We start from the raw sequence: 16,762 nt of genomic DNA, 5'->3' as shown, positions 1-16,762 counted from the left end.
CTACGGTCTGAACCCCTGATCCTACGGTCTGAACCCCTGATCCTAAGGTCTGAACCCCTGATCCTAAGGTCTGAACCCCTGATCCTAAGGTCTGAACCCCTGATCCTACGGTCTGAAACCCTGATTCTAAGGTCTGTACCTCCAGTCCTGAACCCCTGATTCTAAGGTCTGTACCTCCAGTCCTGAACCCCTGATCCTAAGGTTTATACCTACAGTCCTGAACCCCTGATCCTAAGGTCTGAACCCCTGATCCTAAGGTCTGTACCTACAGTCCTGAACTCATCCTATGTCCTGCTGCCCCTTCAGTAGGTCTGAACCGTACTGCCCTGAACTCGCCCCTGGTCCCGCCCCTTCAGTTCAAGTTGTCTACTTCAACAACAATGGGCAGAAGTACAACAGTCTGACTCAAATAGTGGGTCCCAAGGCCATTGTGTAGGCATTGGTGTAGTAGGCTACCTCTACCACAGAATGACGGGTTTGATAGGATTCATTTGATTAAAGGACTGAAGGACTTATTCACATTAGACAGTTATTACCTATTGTGTGATGGGAAATTAGTTTGAGCAGCAGTACAACAGAATATTGTGCATCTATTTTCCTTTATTTTAGGGGAAACCAGAGGAAAGGCAATCGTATGACGTGATTACAATCTCAACACCCATTCCTTAAACTCACATCACCGGCAGAGCTGGAATGAAGAGGCAAGAGGAGGGAACCAAGGCACTTTACTGTGACTGGGGCTTTGGGGAGGGAAGGAGAACAGGACAGAGCATCCTACACATTCTAGATGTCCAATCGGGAGAAACGGCATACAACACCTTAATAAGAGGAAGTGTAAAACACATGAATATTTGATAGTACACAGCACATAGTTTCTTTCCTCGATGCTGTTCCATTCCGAGTGGATCAATGTGTTTTTATATGTTGTGCTGTAGTAGTGGAGAGTAATATTGCCATGTTCACATAATTCTGTCTAATTCCATCTGCTATACTGTAGCAAACTCCTGTAGAGGGATAGCCAGGAAGGATGCATTTCTTTAGTGTTTGAACAGGAAGTATCGCTACTCTATTTCTGGTATAACCACAGGACTCTCACACTGCAGCGGCGTTACATTGTCATGTTTTAACACCTATTATTTTTGTACCAAATGTTTTCAGCTATATTTTCTGTTGGGTGACAGGAACCCTAAGCCTTCATCCTGTGAGATGAGATTATATATGATTGCTTTGAACTGCTCTTATCAGAATGGAGGTTTTTCGATGATATACAGTAGTATGTCGTTAATGACCATGTTTGCAGCCCTCTCCTTGTATCTATGGATAATAATTGCACCTTAGCAAACACAAATATGTCAGTGCCAATCCCCCCTTTATGAATGTTTAAGTTCTCATTACTTGAGCAATGTTGATAGTCATAATGAAATATTCTGATTGTTGATTTTGCATGCTCTTTAATCTGATATTTGTAGTCAGAAGCTTTATGAAGCCAATTAATATGCTTGTAAAACAGAGCAGCATAACGTTTGGTCAAAAACATGTGTCGATAAAAAATGTATTGATTGAAATTGATGTTGGTTTATTTGGGTCTCAGCATGACACCACTTTGTATCGCTTGGACTGTCTATTGTTGATTTAACGGGTGTAGCCGCAAAACACAAACACTTATTTGGCATGTTTCAAAAGCCAAGTACCATAAGCCAAAGGTTAAATTAATGCTTTTATTCACATTTATGCACATTTAAAATCATGATTTGTTTTCAAAGGAAAGCACTAAAAACAATACATTACGTTAAAAGACGATCATCTTGGGGTGTGAAAACGAGGCAGGTGCCGAGCTCCACAGTTGGTCCATTGAGATTTACAGTATACTGTACAGTAGTGCAGGGTTAAGACATGGTGGTTCAACTCTCACGGCTAATGTAGGGGCAAATTACACACACCTGTGCAATGTCATCATATTCATACGTCCTCTTCAGAAATGTGTCTGTGAGTCTCAGTCCAGATATACTCTGAAACAAAACAAAGTATCAACACATGACTGATTAGACACACCTGTGTTTTGGTGGTATTATCTAAAGATTTGTATATGGCATTTCTGCTTTATTAGACAGTGAAGATTACAGACAGGAAATGCAGGAGAGAGAGAGGTAGGAGGGGGAAATGCAGCATATGGCCCCGGCCGGATTCGAACCCAGGCCGCTGCGGTAAGGACAAGCCTTTGCGGTATGCGCCTTAACCCGGTGAGCCACCGGTGGCTGTGGGTATTATGTAACAAAAGCTTTCTAGTAGAGCCTACCTGCAGGCCCTGGAAGGAGGACAGGAGTTTGAGGGGCAGAGAGAGAGAGGCGCTGGGTCCGACCTTCCCCAGCTGTCTCCCCGATACGCCGCACCAGTGGATGGACCTGGTGTTACACATGTCCAGCACCATGTCCATGGTCCTCTCACTGCAAGACCAACACAGGCTTACAGTGAAGAAGTACAGTCTGAGGGTGTGGCAGCGATCATATCCTTCTTAAAGGGAGCGGGGACGATAGTAGCTCCCAGATAAAAAGTACGAGAAGCAGTTGTTCAGGTCACAATCTTTACCTGCAGTTTGTGATTTTACAGACGATGTCAAAGGGCTCCTCAAGGTTGACGGTGTCGGGAATCATCTCCAAGGATAGCCGGACGTCTCCATAACCTGGGGCCTGGTGGTCGCCAACACAACAGACATGAAGACCCCCAAACATGTTAATCAAACGCATTCATCACTGAGAAATCCTGGACATATTACTGTGGTAACATCGCTCCTACCATTCTCTGTAGCTGGCTGGTCTGCAGTCTCCCTCTCTCCCCCAGATTGGTTTTCCATACTATGTCCAGTTTGCCGATCACGGTCACACCCTTGATGACGCCAGCTTTTTCAGCGAACTCGGGTTTTGGCTTCAGACAGTACAGGTACTGGCGCGTGTCCATGGGCTGCAGGTAGGACATCTTCCCAAACGTGGACGCTCTGAACCCATCCCAAGCGAGAACATTTTGATCGTTAAAACGGTTTCATTCCGACGAACAGTGAAGATTGCTGAAATGAGGTGATGGGAATAAGACGAGAGCAGAGGGAGGAGTCTTTACCCCTCTTCGCCGCACGCCACCGTGTTGAGCTCAGTGACGTTGTACATAATCGAAGGCTCCAAGGAGACTTTCTCCATGAACATGGGCGAGGTGGTGATGTTTTGGATCTGAGCCTCCAGGAAGACCTCGTCTGTCTGACAGGGAGAAGCCAGGGGTCAACACTAACGTTTGCCACTAAGACCAACTATAAAAACACGCTCTCCAAGGCCAACTGGGTGGAATTTAGACTTAATTTACAGCATTGTTTAGACTACTTTTATTTTATGTTTTTTTCATTTTTTCATACTGGTACCCAACAATTTTTTCATACTGGTACCCAACAAACCTAGAATGCCAATAAAACACACAAAAAGGAAATTTCAAACCTCTCTTTCAAAATCTGCCAATAGAATTCAAAGACACGAAAGCAAAACGCCAGTTTGCCTTGGAGGAGTGGATTAGTACAGTAATGACCAGAACATAACGAGAGAAAAGCCAAGATTAGTTCATGCCTGCAATCCACAGTCTAGGAATTAGGAAGGGACCATAGAGAACTCTGTCAGACTGGCTGGAGTTACTGTTACAGCGCAGAGCCGAGACGGACCGTTCAGCTGAACTCTCCACAGAAAGAAAGGCACAGTCACGTCCAGTAGGCTAAATCCTTCTGGTGATATCCCAGCCTGCAGGCTTTACACCGCCCCAACAGAAATGCCATGCTATGGAAAGAAATTGGATATGACTGCATTGTTCTAAACGTAACTCTCTGCTCGTGGTTTAATTTGATGTGATATCTATTTTTGATGAGTGAAATCCACTTGTAATTAAATGCAGTTAATAATCATCGACACCACAATCATTTAACAAAACAAAAAAATCTCCCGTAGATTTGTACCATTCGATTGTTCAAAAATCATTGTTCAAATCTATATTTAAAAGCTCGGTAATGTGAATATTTACAGAGATGGAGACAGGCAAACCCATACATCAGAAGAACCCTTTAACCAAATTTCCCTTAGAAAAAGAATTTGTTCAATTTCGCCTACTACAAATCCCCCACTCTATGTCCCACGAATCTCCCTTGCACCAAGCCCCCATGTCCTGTGTGAGATGAGTTAGCAAGACAACACAAGCGCCAGGAGAAAGACCAATGACCAAATAAAGGGAAAAGCACCTCATGGACCTTTACTAATGCAATAAGGTGACTTTCCATTCCTACTTTCCACATGCCGAAGGAAATTTTGGTTTCATTATGTTTACTCTACATTTGAGAGAAATTACGTTTCAATATAAAAATCCAAACATGCTTTTTCCTTATGTCACCCTTAGTCATTCTCATTGGTGTCAGAGAGAGGAAGGCAAACGTTGCTGCAACAAAAGGATTAAGAAAGCTTAGTTCAGCGATGAAGACAGAGAAAACAATTACCACGGAACTGAGGTCACTCTAATGGAGAAAATAAAACACAAGAGATAATAAACAAATGAATGTTACATGCCAAAAGAGAATGACAATGATTTTTTTTACATTCTAGAAAACAAAGCACTACTTAATATGCAAATGAGAAGTGGGGGTGGGAAGAGCAAAAACTATTGTGTTGAAGATGATGGAGATTCCTGGCTTTAGAGCATGGGTCATGATATAGTGCATGTGTTTATTCTACAGTCAAGATGATGGAGATTCCTCACTACAGAGCATGGATCATGATATGGTGCATGTGTGTATTCTACAATAAGAAACAGTCATACAAAACAGATCTTGAATTGGTGGAGAAGCATGGTAAGAGATGTGTCTAGATAGCTGCTCTATGATGACAGAGAGGAGATTTTAATTAAGAGTAAAAAGTCAATTGCAAGACAGCTGTGTTTAACCATTATTTTGGTCGTACTGGCAAAAAGACTTCAAGGGAAGGTGGCACTTGAAGAAAAACTTACCTCAGCGTTGTAGAACTTCGTTTTGACATCCAACGGCTTCAAAACCTGATTCAAAACAGATTGCAAGCTAAACGCCGCACTTTTCTCAGACTGGTCCTCCATTCAACAGCAACCAACAAATCAAAAATGGAAATGTACTGTACGTGTTCATGGACAGAAAAAAAGACGTTCCAAGAATTTTTTTATCTCAAATGGTATCAATGCAATTATGTTCAGCTTCTTTCTCTGACTAAGCAGTTAGGTATCCTTAGTTTAACTGAGGGCTGTAGCCGATAACACTGCTGAGCACTGTAGGGTCTACAGCTTCTGTGCTAATTACTTTGGCTTTAACACAGAGCTGTGACATTGCTCAAGGCTGAAGTCTGCGCTCCAATATAACTCATTCAGTCAGGGAACGCCAAAGGCCGTATGAAGCTCACCTGAAACTTGAAGAACTTTCTGAAGTAGAGCTTCTCTCCAGACTGGGTGGTGTAACTGACTGCACACACCAAGCTGTGGTGGGAGGAGAACCTTTTTTAAATGTCAACTTCACATTGAGTCTACGCCGTGCTATATCAAATAAACTTGACTTTACTTAAATTAACATTCATGGTGTAAAGGTACAGAATCTAAGAGTCACCATGTACATACAGTACAGTATCATATGGAATAAACATACATGTGAGTTCCAATCTCTTTGACCTCGTGGTGGATGACATCATCGATGCAGCACTCCGGCTTCAGCTCGGTGACTGCCGAGTTAGACGCTGATAAGTTCAGCCTCTGAGAGCTGGTCTGCAGGTCGGCCTGAACGAGAGGTCAAACGAGAGAATCACATCGTGTGAAAAAGAAGACGACAGATTCAGATGTGGACGGGTAGGAGCATAGGATATTTAAGTGGAATTGATGCATTCCTGTATTGTACCTTTACGAGAATGTCCTTCACCACCTGGGTGCTGTCGTTGTGGACACTTATGTAACTAGAGAAGGTCTCGCCGAGGAAAATGTTTCTGTGTAAAGCAGAGTTGTTGCGCAGGTGTCAAATACTGACGCAATGGACAAGCATGGGTGTGGAAAACCATATTCACACATCGCTTATAACAGGCACTCCTGAGAGGGAGACTACAATCTTACATGGAAGGTGCTGACTATTAATATTAATGACTACATTGAAATGAATCTGGAGGAAAGACCTCTGTCAATGTTAAATGGTGTGTGTGTGTGTGTGTGATCCTGCTCGATGTGGTTGATGTTTTGTACATTACCCAAAGTTCTGCGGTAACGTGAGCATCTCCCCGAGCATTAACGCCTCTGCTCCTTTGATGGTGGAGGGGTCCTCCTTCATGAGCCGTCCAAACAGATCGCCTGTGAACGGAACCGCACGCATACAAGCACAATATGAATACTGTTGATGCACGACTTGACAAAATGTCACCAATGCAGCAGTGACTATTTTCAACTTTATGAGACATTTACACTGTATAAATCACCTAATACCGCCAGGGTTGTTGTCCTGGTTATCATGGTGTTGTTTTGTAGCATTGATTCAGATGTTCATTAAAAAAAATCTCTGAATAGCATCTCGAACTCAGAGCAGCCAAGCAGACTTTAACGTTTCAGTTTATGTCTCTGAAATGGTATTCTTCATCTCATTTTTGATTTAACTCCAGACATGCCTTCATTTCATTTGTACCGACCTTGTATAAATAGCGTTCCAACCCAGAAGTGTCTCGAGAGATTTATAGGGTCAGTGACACTCAGTTACCAGCATGTGATCTCACATTACAGTATGCTGAGCTCCGGCAGAAGGAAAAAAACAAACACTATAAATTCCTGCCAGGCCTGCAGACTAATTTTGGGGGCTGGATCATTCCAGGAATATCACAATGATTCGGTGGAAGGCAGAGTGGTTAGGGTGGCTGCTTTATTAATTAGCTTCCTAGCTCGCAGCCTCTCAGAATCTCAGCGGTCTTCAACTTTATGTAGGCTATTGGTTGAATTTATGTCATCACACCTGGAATAACAACTCCGGTTAATGTAGCGTACGTCATGATTAAGTATTGCTCAGCAGGTAACTTATTAGACTACAGCTGCCATTTCAATTGTGAAAGCAAATAGGATTATCATGTGTTAATATATCAAAGCTTTATAGGTTTATATTAGGTACATCAGCTAGTTCACTGCAAATCTTGGCTATATAGCCCAAGCGCCTATATTAATATAGGCATTTGGGCTTGGGCTATAGCCAAGATTTGCAGTGAACTAGCTGATGTACCTAATACCTATATAAGCATGAGAGCAATAACAGTACCTTTAATGGTCTGCTTCAGTTGGCCCTACTAATGGCAAAGTATGGCAGCAGCTTGTGATCAATGAATGAAGAGTGGTGATAGAAAATGATAGGAGGTAGCTAGTCTGCTCCACTATATCAGGCTTACCTGGGAGATCTCTCTCTTCACATGTCACTGGCATGTTTGTGAAGAGAGTAGGCTTCGTTAACCGCATCACTGCACAAGACAACGTGAATGAGATTAGTGAAATAAGGCCTAGTCGTGTTCAGTCTGGGACAATCTGTCAAACTGTGACACTAGATGATAGGTTGGAGTGGGAGTTAGCTTCCCTGTATCCTTTCCTCTAGATAGCTGGGCTAGCATCAAGTTAACCTGGATGAGGAAAGGATAGCACGTACCCCAAAAGCTAGAACTATATTTTATTTTTTATTTCGCTAGATAACATGTTTATTTCAGTTGCTGCTAACGCTACGTGTAGTTAACGCTAAAAAGTGGACATGACGTTAGCTATCTAGCACTAGCTAGCCAGCCTACATTAGATGTAAACAAGCTCTCTTTATACAGATCAAACACAGATACTGAAGAAGAAACAATCCCTTTGAATGTGTAATACTATAACATGCTTTTGTGCACTGCAGATGTTTTTAAAGGCTCCGAGAAAATACCTTTTAATGCAAGTAGATGCTCCTGTTTAGCCTGATTTACATCCATTTTGTCTGGAGAGCTCCTCTGAACTTTCACCTTAGCTACGACACAACTACGTAAAGGGACAAACTGAGCCGACTGTCGAGGGAAGTAAAAGTCGTTTATAAAATCTCTGGTCTGCACGATAGTTGGAGACCAACGACACCAGACTACATTGAATTGAAATTCAACCGTAAGAATAAATTTAGTCTACTGAACAAAACAGTAAACGTGCTTTCTTTCAAAAGTTCCTTATGCATAGGAGTGAATGCACAGTACACTTTGAATCTTTGAGTCTTTATTCCAAAAAATGCATGAATCTCACATTGCAATTTTCACAATCAATTTAAATCTAAAGCATTGAAAACTTAAAATGCCAATATAAGGTAACTTCCTGCTAATTATGACTGAGTGGTAGGTGGTACGTTAGTAAATGAACTACTGTCTACAATTCTTTATTCAATAAACAGCTAAATTAAACTTTAGCTAGCTAAACTAACTGTTGTTGAGCTATGTGAATCTAATAATACCTATTCGATATAAAAGCATTAGGTACACTGCAAACAAAATCAGCCAAAATAAAAACAACACTGCCCTGTCCTCTCTGATAGTGATTATTTTCTCGTTTCACTGCATGCAAACTCATAAAAAAAACAAGACAGTTTTAAGCTGCCTGCCTTCTCGATTAAAAAATTGAATAGTTCTAAAGATTTGACATGAGATGTTCAAGACTCAATAGACCGTTTTAGAACAGAGACATTCTAGAACTACAAACATTCTAAATGGCTTAAAACTGCATTGGCTGTTGTAGGCAGTATGTCAACCCATCTTAAAACAGAGGTACAAGTATAGAGCAAGTAAGCAGTGGGCCAGTGTATTAGCGTGGGCACCAGCTCACACTGCACAGACATGAGGATGTATGACTGTAATAGTGGAAAAAGGAGACAATTATTCATTCGAGTTCTTTCTTGATTAACTTTTACAAGGAACCCATTTGGTAGCATTTTACGAATACCTCCCAAGACAGTGTGAATATGAAGGAACGGGATATACAAAAAAAGGAGTGACATAAGTTACAGAGAGAATATCTCAACTGATGCGCTGCAGTTTGCCGTCCTGCTCCCCTCCCGGTTCATCTTTGGGCCGGCGCTTCCTCGACATCAGCGCCTCCTCCTTTATTTGAAGGGGTGCTATGGTCGTCTGGACGATCACGGGACCGGGCTCCACGTCATCCAGCTCAGTGACCAGTTCCTCTTGCCCGGACTGCAAACCCACACAATCTGGAAGTATCAAACTCTCTGTCTTACAGTCCACCTGTACTTCCACTATGTTCATCCCGTCATGCTCCTTCACTGCCGCATTGTCCGGACTGGCGGAATGCTCTACTGCCCCCATGTGGCCGTTCACAGGCAAGGCTTCTGCCTGAAACATCAGCTCCCGGGTCAGCGTTGCTAGCTGGGCTTGGATGAGCTTGCGATGTTGCTCCTCCAGACACTCCACCTGAGAGCAGGACACACAGAAAATTAGATAACATCTGAAATAACTGAACCAGTGGTTTATATCAGAGACTACCTATGTTTTAATCCAAATAATGACTGGCTTATCCAGGTCAAACTTTCCACTCACAAGCAGTTTGACTCTCTGCTGGCTCAATTCAACGGAGCAGCGCTGTTTCAGTTCCTCTGACAGTTTGAAGTTGGCCTGCACCACGGCGGACATCTTGGAGCGCCACAGCAGAGGAGAGAAAATACGCTGGCCTCAGTATGCGGGGGAAACAAAATGTCTGCTCTCTAAAATCGGTCCTTGTCAGCTCGCTGTACCTGATCCTGGAGTCTCTGTATTTCTGCCTTCAGCTTCTTCTCCATGACGTCCTTCTCCAGACTCAGAGCCTCATTCTGCTGCTGGAGCTCCAGAATCTGCTTCTCCATCTGCAGGGCCTGCTCCAGGCCGTCCCCGCTCTAAAACACAAACCACGGGGAGACAAGTACATTAGAGCAGGGATTAAAGCAGTCTACAATGCAACTCAAGCATTTGTGTTGCACCCCGACTCTGAGACTAATGGTGCGTTCTGTTTGGCTGGGAAGTGGTGAGGTGAGAGGTCGGAGAGACGGAGGACGACGTCACCCACGAGGTCACCGCGTAACAGAAGACACCAACAAAGGGAGAAGGGAAAGCGGTGATTAGGAGGAAGGAAGGATTTGAGTTCTGGCAGAAAAGGTGGGATGAAGACCAGAAGGGGGGGGGGGGTATCACAGGGTACAGAAGTCAGTTGTGGTGAAGAACTACACTGCCCAGAACAGGAGGCAGGAAATCGTCATGGCTAGACTCGGGTTCGATCACACGGGACTGAACGGCACCTTGTTTGTAATGGGGAAAAGGGGGAGTGATGCATGTGGGCACTGTGGAGCTCAATAAAACACCGAACATGTTCTATTGCACTGTCCCAACTATGAGGAAGACAGAGAGACTCCGGGATAGAGTCAGAGAAGCAGGACGGTAATGGAATTTGAGAGGTTTATTGGGCACGGAGGTGGAGGGGGGAGGAATCTGCAGGAAGGCTCTATTTACTTTCTTGGGTGACACACGGTTGTGGGGTAGACTGTAAGCACTAGGATGATGACACGACACACTCTTGTATAGTAGGTGGCGGTATGCACCTATAAGCTGTTTGCGATCCACCATAAACCCAAAGAAGAAGAAGAAGAAAAGAAGAATACGCCAACAATAGCTCGGAACAAAGATGGATGTTAGCTAGCTTTGTTTGCCAAACCAGTAGATACCAACGTACTATGCAGTATTTTGTGCATATAATAGAGGTAGAGAACATGTCCTCAGATAACAGTTGGGGAATACTGTGTGTACGACTGATTTAATGAGATACAAATAATAGCCAGCCCAAATCTGGCTATGTATGCTGTTTTGTCAGAACGACACGTAAACGTGTTTGCAATATCAGAGTCAGGGAACATAGATTTAAAAAGTTCGCCTATGCTCTTGTTTCCGTTGTAACTTTAGACTCAGACAGACTGAAATAAGACAGAAATGTGGATAAAACAGTGTTACTTAAGTTTCACTTCAAGGGAGCTGCCATCTTGTTCACGACTTCAAGAGCTAACTGGGGGCACGGTCGAGTGGAACGAGTTCACAAGTGGAGAAAAAAAACGCAAGTAGTATCTCGTAAATCACGACTTCCCGGGCCAAATGGAACGCAGCGTGGGTATACAGTAGCAGTTCAAGTGACAGTGAACGGCAATGATGGTCTCACCTGTTCTTCAATGATGCTTTCCGCCTCTTCGTAGATCAGGTTGCCTTCCTGGCCTTCTGGGTCCATGAGCACCAGTGTCTGGGTCCCGTCTAAGGAATGCTGGGAAGGGTCCACTTCCTCCTCAGAAGCTACAAGGATTCCATTGTTCACGCTGCTGTCCTTCAAACAGAGAAGCCAAAAATCACAGTACAATCATCCACCAAAGGATGGATTTCAAAAGGAAATCGGCAACACACACACACACGCACACACACGCACACACACACACACACACACACAGAGTACATCTCAGTATAACATGGAAGTTCATCTCATCATAGCTCTCTACCATCAACCCACCACAATTCATGAGACATGTATGAAACCTTTGGTTCCACAGTTGTAGTGCTGAGGACAGGCTGGACCAGGATGGTAGCTAAAGCGCTCCCCTCAACCCTGGAGTCCGTGCACACTGTCGGCCCTCCATACGCATGGGAGTGGGCCTCCGCACTTCCGTCGTAGTACTGTCGACAGTTTACCTCCTAGGTTAAAAGGAATGGAAATAGGGTCATTGATACGCATACTAGGGCTGCACGATTATGACAAAAGATAATAATTGCGATTATTTGCTTCAAAATGGTAATTGCGATTAATAATTGCGATTCATATTTAATATATAATATTAATATATAATAACCAAAATGCTCCCAAATCACGGACGTTGATCCCTTTCTTGCTACTAACTCACTGACCTCGTTTTCGCTCATTTTTTCACTACTCACGGATGCAGGTAGGCTACTCTTGTCTTGTGACACTTGTCTTGACCTACTGCTATCTGTCTTCTCAGTGAAATTGCTACGCACAGCGCACTCAGCGGGAACGCATGTGATTGGTCAGACAGCATAAGCGCCTGTGATTCATCCCTGTAGTCCTAGCACACTCAATTCAAAGCAAAATTATTCGTCATATTAATTGCGGCCTTTTGCGATTAGTTAATTGCGGGGGTAATAATCGCGATTTCGATTAATTCACGATTAATTGTGCAGCCCTGACGCATACTACACTCTGGTAAGATGAAACAGCTCTAGGCATCCATGAAATCGGTTTCTCGAACTTTGTCTCGACTGAACTCACGACAGCTTGGAGTTCGTACCTGGGTGACCTGGATCTGGAAGGTGGTGTGGGGATTCCGGAAGTGGGTCTTGTAGTGTTTGATAGCCTCGTCTCTGCGGTTGAAACCATTTCTGCAGCGGTAGCAGTGCCAATGGGCCCCCTTGAACCTCTTCTCCCCTTTAATGGTGCCGACTATTTCACAGTGGTTGCAGCATCTCAGCACTTTAAGGCCTGGAGGCGAAGGCAGTGGGTAACAGGAAACCAAAACATTTCAAAGGACAACTCTTTTGTGTGTGTGTGTGTGTGTGTGTGTGTGTGTGCGCGCGTGTGTGTGTGTAGAAGCCTCTCACCAGCAAAGTCTATGCCTTTGTCGACATGTTTGACACGAAAGTGAGCCCGCAGGATAACGGGGTCCTGATAGACCTCAGCTACAGTGCAGAGTGGACAGTGCATATGGGCTCCCTTTTCTGTGCCTGAACAACCCTCCTCCTGGCAGACCACTGGGTCGTAGGTGTGCTCTGTGCCCTTGATCCTCACAGAAGGATGCGCCTGAAAAACAGTTAGGTTAGGGAGATATCATCCACTTTTATATTATAATTTTCCCGTCTGTAACTCAAAATCAACAGCACTGGATAATGCTCATATTACATGACGTTGGCTATATCAGTCTAGCTAAGGTATTGCATGATGGGACATGTACTGTGATGTATTGCTGATTAACGTTAGCTTGTAGCACCAGTTGTTTTGCCAGGGATGAAGCTCTCTGGCATAGGAAAACTATAGTCTCGCGAGACCATCCTGATTAGCCCACATCGTACCCACTGTAACCAGAGCATCATTGGTTCTTCAATGCAGGGAGGGAGAGATTGTGATAAAGATGGTTTCTTGTAACGTTAGTTCTAACCAGCTGTCTAGCTAGTGGTATCTGGATCAATATTACTGTAGCTAGCTAACGTAGTATGATGTTAGTTAGCCAACTACTAGCAAGTAGTTACTAGCTAACTACTAAACTAAGGTTAGCTCAACTTCACCCGTGTTCTAAATTGCGACCAATGATTGTGCACTAACGTTGTCGTTAAATTAAATTAATGATATCAGTGAGTGACTAGTCATGTAGTTCTAAACAATCAACAAACTTAGCTAGCCTAACATTGATTGTAAACAGATGGTAACGTCAGCTAGCTAGCTAGGCTAGCTAGCACTAGGCAAGTAGGCAGTGGCATTCAAGTCGCATCAAAACGTTTTGCTAATGTAAATACTCACAATAAAAGCCATTATGGGGAACCTGGTAACGTTACAGGTGTCCAGACACAAACATGTTAAGTCACCAGCTCATTTTGGATTTAAATAAGCCAGCATATCGCATGGGGATGATGAGTATGTGCTGTTCGTCATCGAAGAATGGGTGCTGTGCTGTTGCATCGGAGGACACACTAGTCTCGTGAGACCGTCTTAATCTCGCGAGATTATATTATGTGGCTCAGTCTGACTCATCCATGGTCTGGCCCAAGTCCCCAGGAGTGGGTTGCACCAACTGGTCTTAACTTAAGACGGTCGTAACTGCTAAACAGGTCGTAGCCAAGACCATTTTTTAGAATGGACGTAAGCCTGTTGCACCAACCAAAGTTATGCCTAGGCGCAACTACGACCAGTTTTAGAACCAGTGGAGACTGGACCAGTGAGGAGGAATGCCCCAAAAACTTGTGGAAATTGCTTTGAAGGAGAGGATGATGGTATTGAAGTATCTGATCTGTATGTTCCTCTTACTCAGTCATTATCCAAGGGTGTTCTCAGACTGCATTAAAGCACTTCAGGCCAAATCATTTCAGTTGGCATAACCTCTGTGTTTTTGTTAGGTGCCTAATGACTAACTGGAATTGAAACTTAAGCAAAGGCTAAAGGAACAGCAAACTCAAGCAGCTAACCCCTCATCTGGCTAAGAAATGTGAGGCTGGATCCAATAAATATGTGAGTGAAAGCAGAAAGGTATGACTTCTCTGAGAACAGCTTTCATAGCAAAGTGTCAACGCTTGGCCTCACAACTGCTGTTTCTCATGAAGGATACAGTGATGCAGTCCAGGGCTGCTGTCTGAAAGACATTGATATGGACACCACCATCACCACCAACCCCCTAGCCTCGTAAGACCACCCTGATCTAGCGAGCTCACAAGATCTGTTAAAGATTATCTGAGGCTACCAACCGCCTGCAGGAGAAAGCCCCAGCTAGGCTGACCGTAGGCCATTTTGTTGAGTGTATTCAGTGGTCGGTCTCTGTCGGATATGGCTTTCAAAAGTTGTTTCAGCATAGCGTGATTTCTCCTATTTCTTCTGTTTCAGCATTCATGTGTACCGGTCCACCAGGATCAGGGAGGCTGAGAGAAGCCCCATGTCAAGCGAGTGATATGTGAGCACTGTTAAAGTCGCACTGAAATGAAAAAAGCATTCTGTCCCATTTTGGTTCACATAATTGGTCATAGTGTTCACCTATTCAACGATGTATGCCCCCCCAAAAAATCAATCAATCAATCAACGCTATCCTTCTATCGAATCTGTCTAAAGTTCTTAAAACCCGTCCACTTGTCATTGTTCCAATCAAATTCCTCTAAACATATGTCCCACCCTCATAGCTTGTTTGCGTAGATGATCTCAAACGTCCGTTTCAGTGCGACTTTAAGCTCCACTCTGTAAGGACATTGTATCGGAGTTGGTTTGGATCCAGTGAGATTAATTTGGGGGAAAAACACCTAGGCTATAAAATGTCTTTTTGCTTTGCAATTTAATGTTTCAATTAACTGTTGGAACATGTTTTCAAATGTGCAGGTACAATTGTAATCTTTTAGTGCAGTGGATAAGCTCTCATAAAAAAATATGAGAAAAGCATGATATTTCTAGCATAGTTAGTATACCATACTTGTTTATTTTCGGAAGCAGAGGAAGAGGTTGAATCCAAGATGAGAGGTTGAATCCAAGATGGCCGTCCCTCTGGTCTATTGCTTAAACGCCGAACCAAAATAGTACGCGTTTAAACATTGAGACCTTTAGACCTTTTAGAGTTTTCTCTGATTCATTCTCCTCAGTCGCTTGACGGCCTCAGAGAGCATCTTCTTGTTTTGACTGTTTTGGGACCCCTCCTTGATCAGTGTCTTCAAGTCTTTCTGCAATTCATAGTTGTCCCAGTAGATGTCCTGGGAAAAGCAACATACATTTCATGAGACAGCGGAAGACTGCACATTCATGATGGGGTGGAGAGATTACCACTTGCTAGCCTATATCTATTGCTACAGACGGAGGCTAAATATCTTCACCTCCTGGGTCTGCCCATGATTCACACTCCTGCTTGGAACACAATCCTCCATGCTTGAGGTCAGGCTGCTTTGAGAGACAATATCATTGTCTCTCTTAGCATGGCCTCTTCCTTCTGGTTCTAAGAACAATGATTTTGTCCATGAAATCAGGTGTACTGGCTCCGAACATTCAGGCATTTCCTATTTCAAATGGTTCAATAAAATAAAAGACAGTTCTCACTTGTATCTGAGGGGCTGTGTCTGCTAGCATGCCTGGGCGCTCTGCACTCCACGTGGGTGATGTTGATAATCTTGGGAGGAAGACCCGGCCCACCAAAACCTTCCGACACTTTTCCCTCCATGGACGTTGTTTGCGCCGTATCCTTATCAGCAAGCTGTGCCTTTATTTTCAGAATCTCAGTGAGGAGTTCAGTCAGTTTTAGGTCATTCTGAGATGAGCTTCCTGTGTCCGGAGCTACTGGGAGGAAACTATATTGTATCGGTCTCATCTGTCAGTGTGACAGTGACAAAAATGAACAAAGAGAGAAAGTGAGGGACACATGCGTACCACAGGGTCTGACCGGCGCTGTCATCTGTGTGGAACCATTCATCTCCACACGCAACATCTTGAGGAGTTCTTGGTTGATGAGCTGTTTTCCATAGGCATCGATCTCTCCCTTCAGCCTTCGACAGACCAAAAACTCTCATTATGTTATTATGTCACAAAATCAATTGGCAGGAATTGAAAAAGTGCACCCTGGGAATGTACTTCCTCCTACCTAAGTATCTCCTCCTTTATGGAGCCGAGTGCACGCTCCAGGGTCCTGTTGTTATTCTCTGCGTTTATCAGACCTTCCCTCAGTCCCTCCGTCTCCTTCCTCAGTACCTGACTCTCTATCTGGAGCTGCGTGAGCTCGGACGCTCTCTCGGTCAGCGCCCGTATCAACCCATCTACCGCCGGACACCCCCTTGTACAGTAGATTGATGAAGAATGCCTGTCCTCCACACAACTGCACCCTAACCAGAGATATTTGATAGACAACGTGAGCAGTTATATTTCGGGGCGTTTGGCAGGTTTGAAGTGTTCTGATTAACCCGTGACTCACAGACCTGGGTTAAAGTGACATGGCTCCACCCCAGCCTGGGTA

The 16,762-nt window shown here is 43.9% G+C and overlaps 3 protein-coding genes across 4 annotated transcripts; all 3 read right to left on the bottom strand.

The window, feature by feature from the left end:
* Positions 1 to 1,756: 1,756 nt before the first annotated feature.
* trappc13 (trafficking protein particle complex subunit 13) lies at positions 1,757 to 8,027 on the bottom strand. 2 transcript variants are annotated; one of them, XM_084461580.1, is made up of 13 exons: positions 7,955 to 8,027; positions 7,437 to 7,505; positions 6,264 to 6,363; positions 5,924 to 6,008; positions 5,678 to 5,805; positions 5,439 to 5,511; positions 5,020 to 5,064; positions 4,514 to 4,531; positions 3,112 to 3,245; positions 2,794 to 2,992; positions 2,587 to 2,687; positions 2,297 to 2,444; positions 1,757 to 2,009 (listed from the first exon to the last, which is right to left on the bottom strand). In XM_084461580.1, the coding sequence occupies exons 1-13, from the start codon at positions 7,998 to 8,000 to the stop codon at positions 1,902 to 1,904; spliced, it is 1,254 nt and encodes a 417-aa protein (XP_084317706.1). In that variant the 5' UTR covers positions 8,001 to 8,027; the 3' UTR covers positions 1,757 to 1,901. The 2 variants fall into 2 exon arrangements, with proteins under 2 accessions (XP_084317706.1, XP_084317705.1); XM_084461579.1 differs by lacking the exons at positions 7,437 to 7,505; positions 7,955 to 8,027 and having other exon boundaries at positions 5,701 to 5,805; positions 6,264 to 7,175.
* A 325-nt stretch (positions 8,028 to 8,352) lies between these two features.
* Positions 8,353 to 11,304, bottom strand: LOC311323072 (uncharacterized protein; the record flags this gene model as incomplete). The annotated part of the gene is made up of 4 exons (XM_084455215.1): positions 8,353 to 9,473; positions 9,600 to 9,692; positions 9,794 to 9,931; positions 11,239 to 11,304. The coding sequence occupies 4 exons, from the start codon at positions 11,302 to 11,304 to the stop codon at positions 9,063 to 9,065; spliced, it is 708 nt and encodes a 235-aa protein (XP_084311341.1). The 3' UTR covers positions 8,353 to 9,062.
* Positions 11,274 to 13,730, bottom strand: LOC311324707 (uncharacterized protein). Its single transcript, XM_084457268.1, has 5 exons — positions 13,594 to 13,730; positions 12,681 to 12,879; positions 12,371 to 12,561; positions 11,578 to 11,759; positions 11,274 to 11,397 (listed from the first exon to the last, which is right to left on the bottom strand). The coding sequence occupies exons 1-5, from the start codon at positions 13,603 to 13,605 to the stop codon at positions 11,385 to 11,387; spliced, it is 597 nt and encodes a 198-aa protein (XP_084313394.1). The 5' UTR covers positions 13,606 to 13,730; the 3' UTR covers positions 11,274 to 11,384.
* Between the last annotated feature and the right edge of the window lie 3,032 nt (positions 13,731 to 16,762).

The sequence above is a fragment of the Borostomias antarcticus genome (assembly GCF_949987555.1).
Source record: "Borostomias antarcticus genome assembly, chromosome: 2".
NCBI classification, from domain to species: domain Eukaryota; kingdom Metazoa; phylum Chordata; class Actinopteri; order Stomiiformes; family Stomiidae; genus Borostomias; species Borostomias antarcticus.
This window is presented reverse-complemented; position numbering and strand designations above follow the sequence as displayed.

Excerpts from the sequence above, each read along its gene's own strand:
- LOC311324707 (XM_084457268.1), bottom strand. Across the intron at positions 12,562-12,680 it reads CAAAGGCATAGACTTTGCTG|GCCTTAAAGTGCTGAGATGC; the intron begins GTGAGAGGCTTC and ends CTTCGCCTCCAG. Across the intron at positions 11,760-12,370 it reads TCCAGATCCAGGTCACCCAG|GAGGTAAACTGTCGACAGTA; the intron begins GTACGAACTCCA and ends CTTTTAACCTAG.
- trappc13 (XM_084461580.1), bottom strand. The coding sequence starts at position 8,000 with ATGGATGTAAATCAGGCTAAACAGGAGCATCTACTTGCATTAAAAG. Across the intron at positions 5,065-5,438 it reads GAAAGTTCTTCAAGTTTCAG|GTTTTGAAGCCGTTGGATGT; the intron begins GTGAGCTTCATA and ends GTTTTGAATCAG. Across the intron at positions 2,445-2,586 it reads TGTAAAATCACAAACTGCAG|TGAGAGGACCATGGACATGG; the intron begins GTAAAGATTGTG and ends TTGGTCTTGCAG.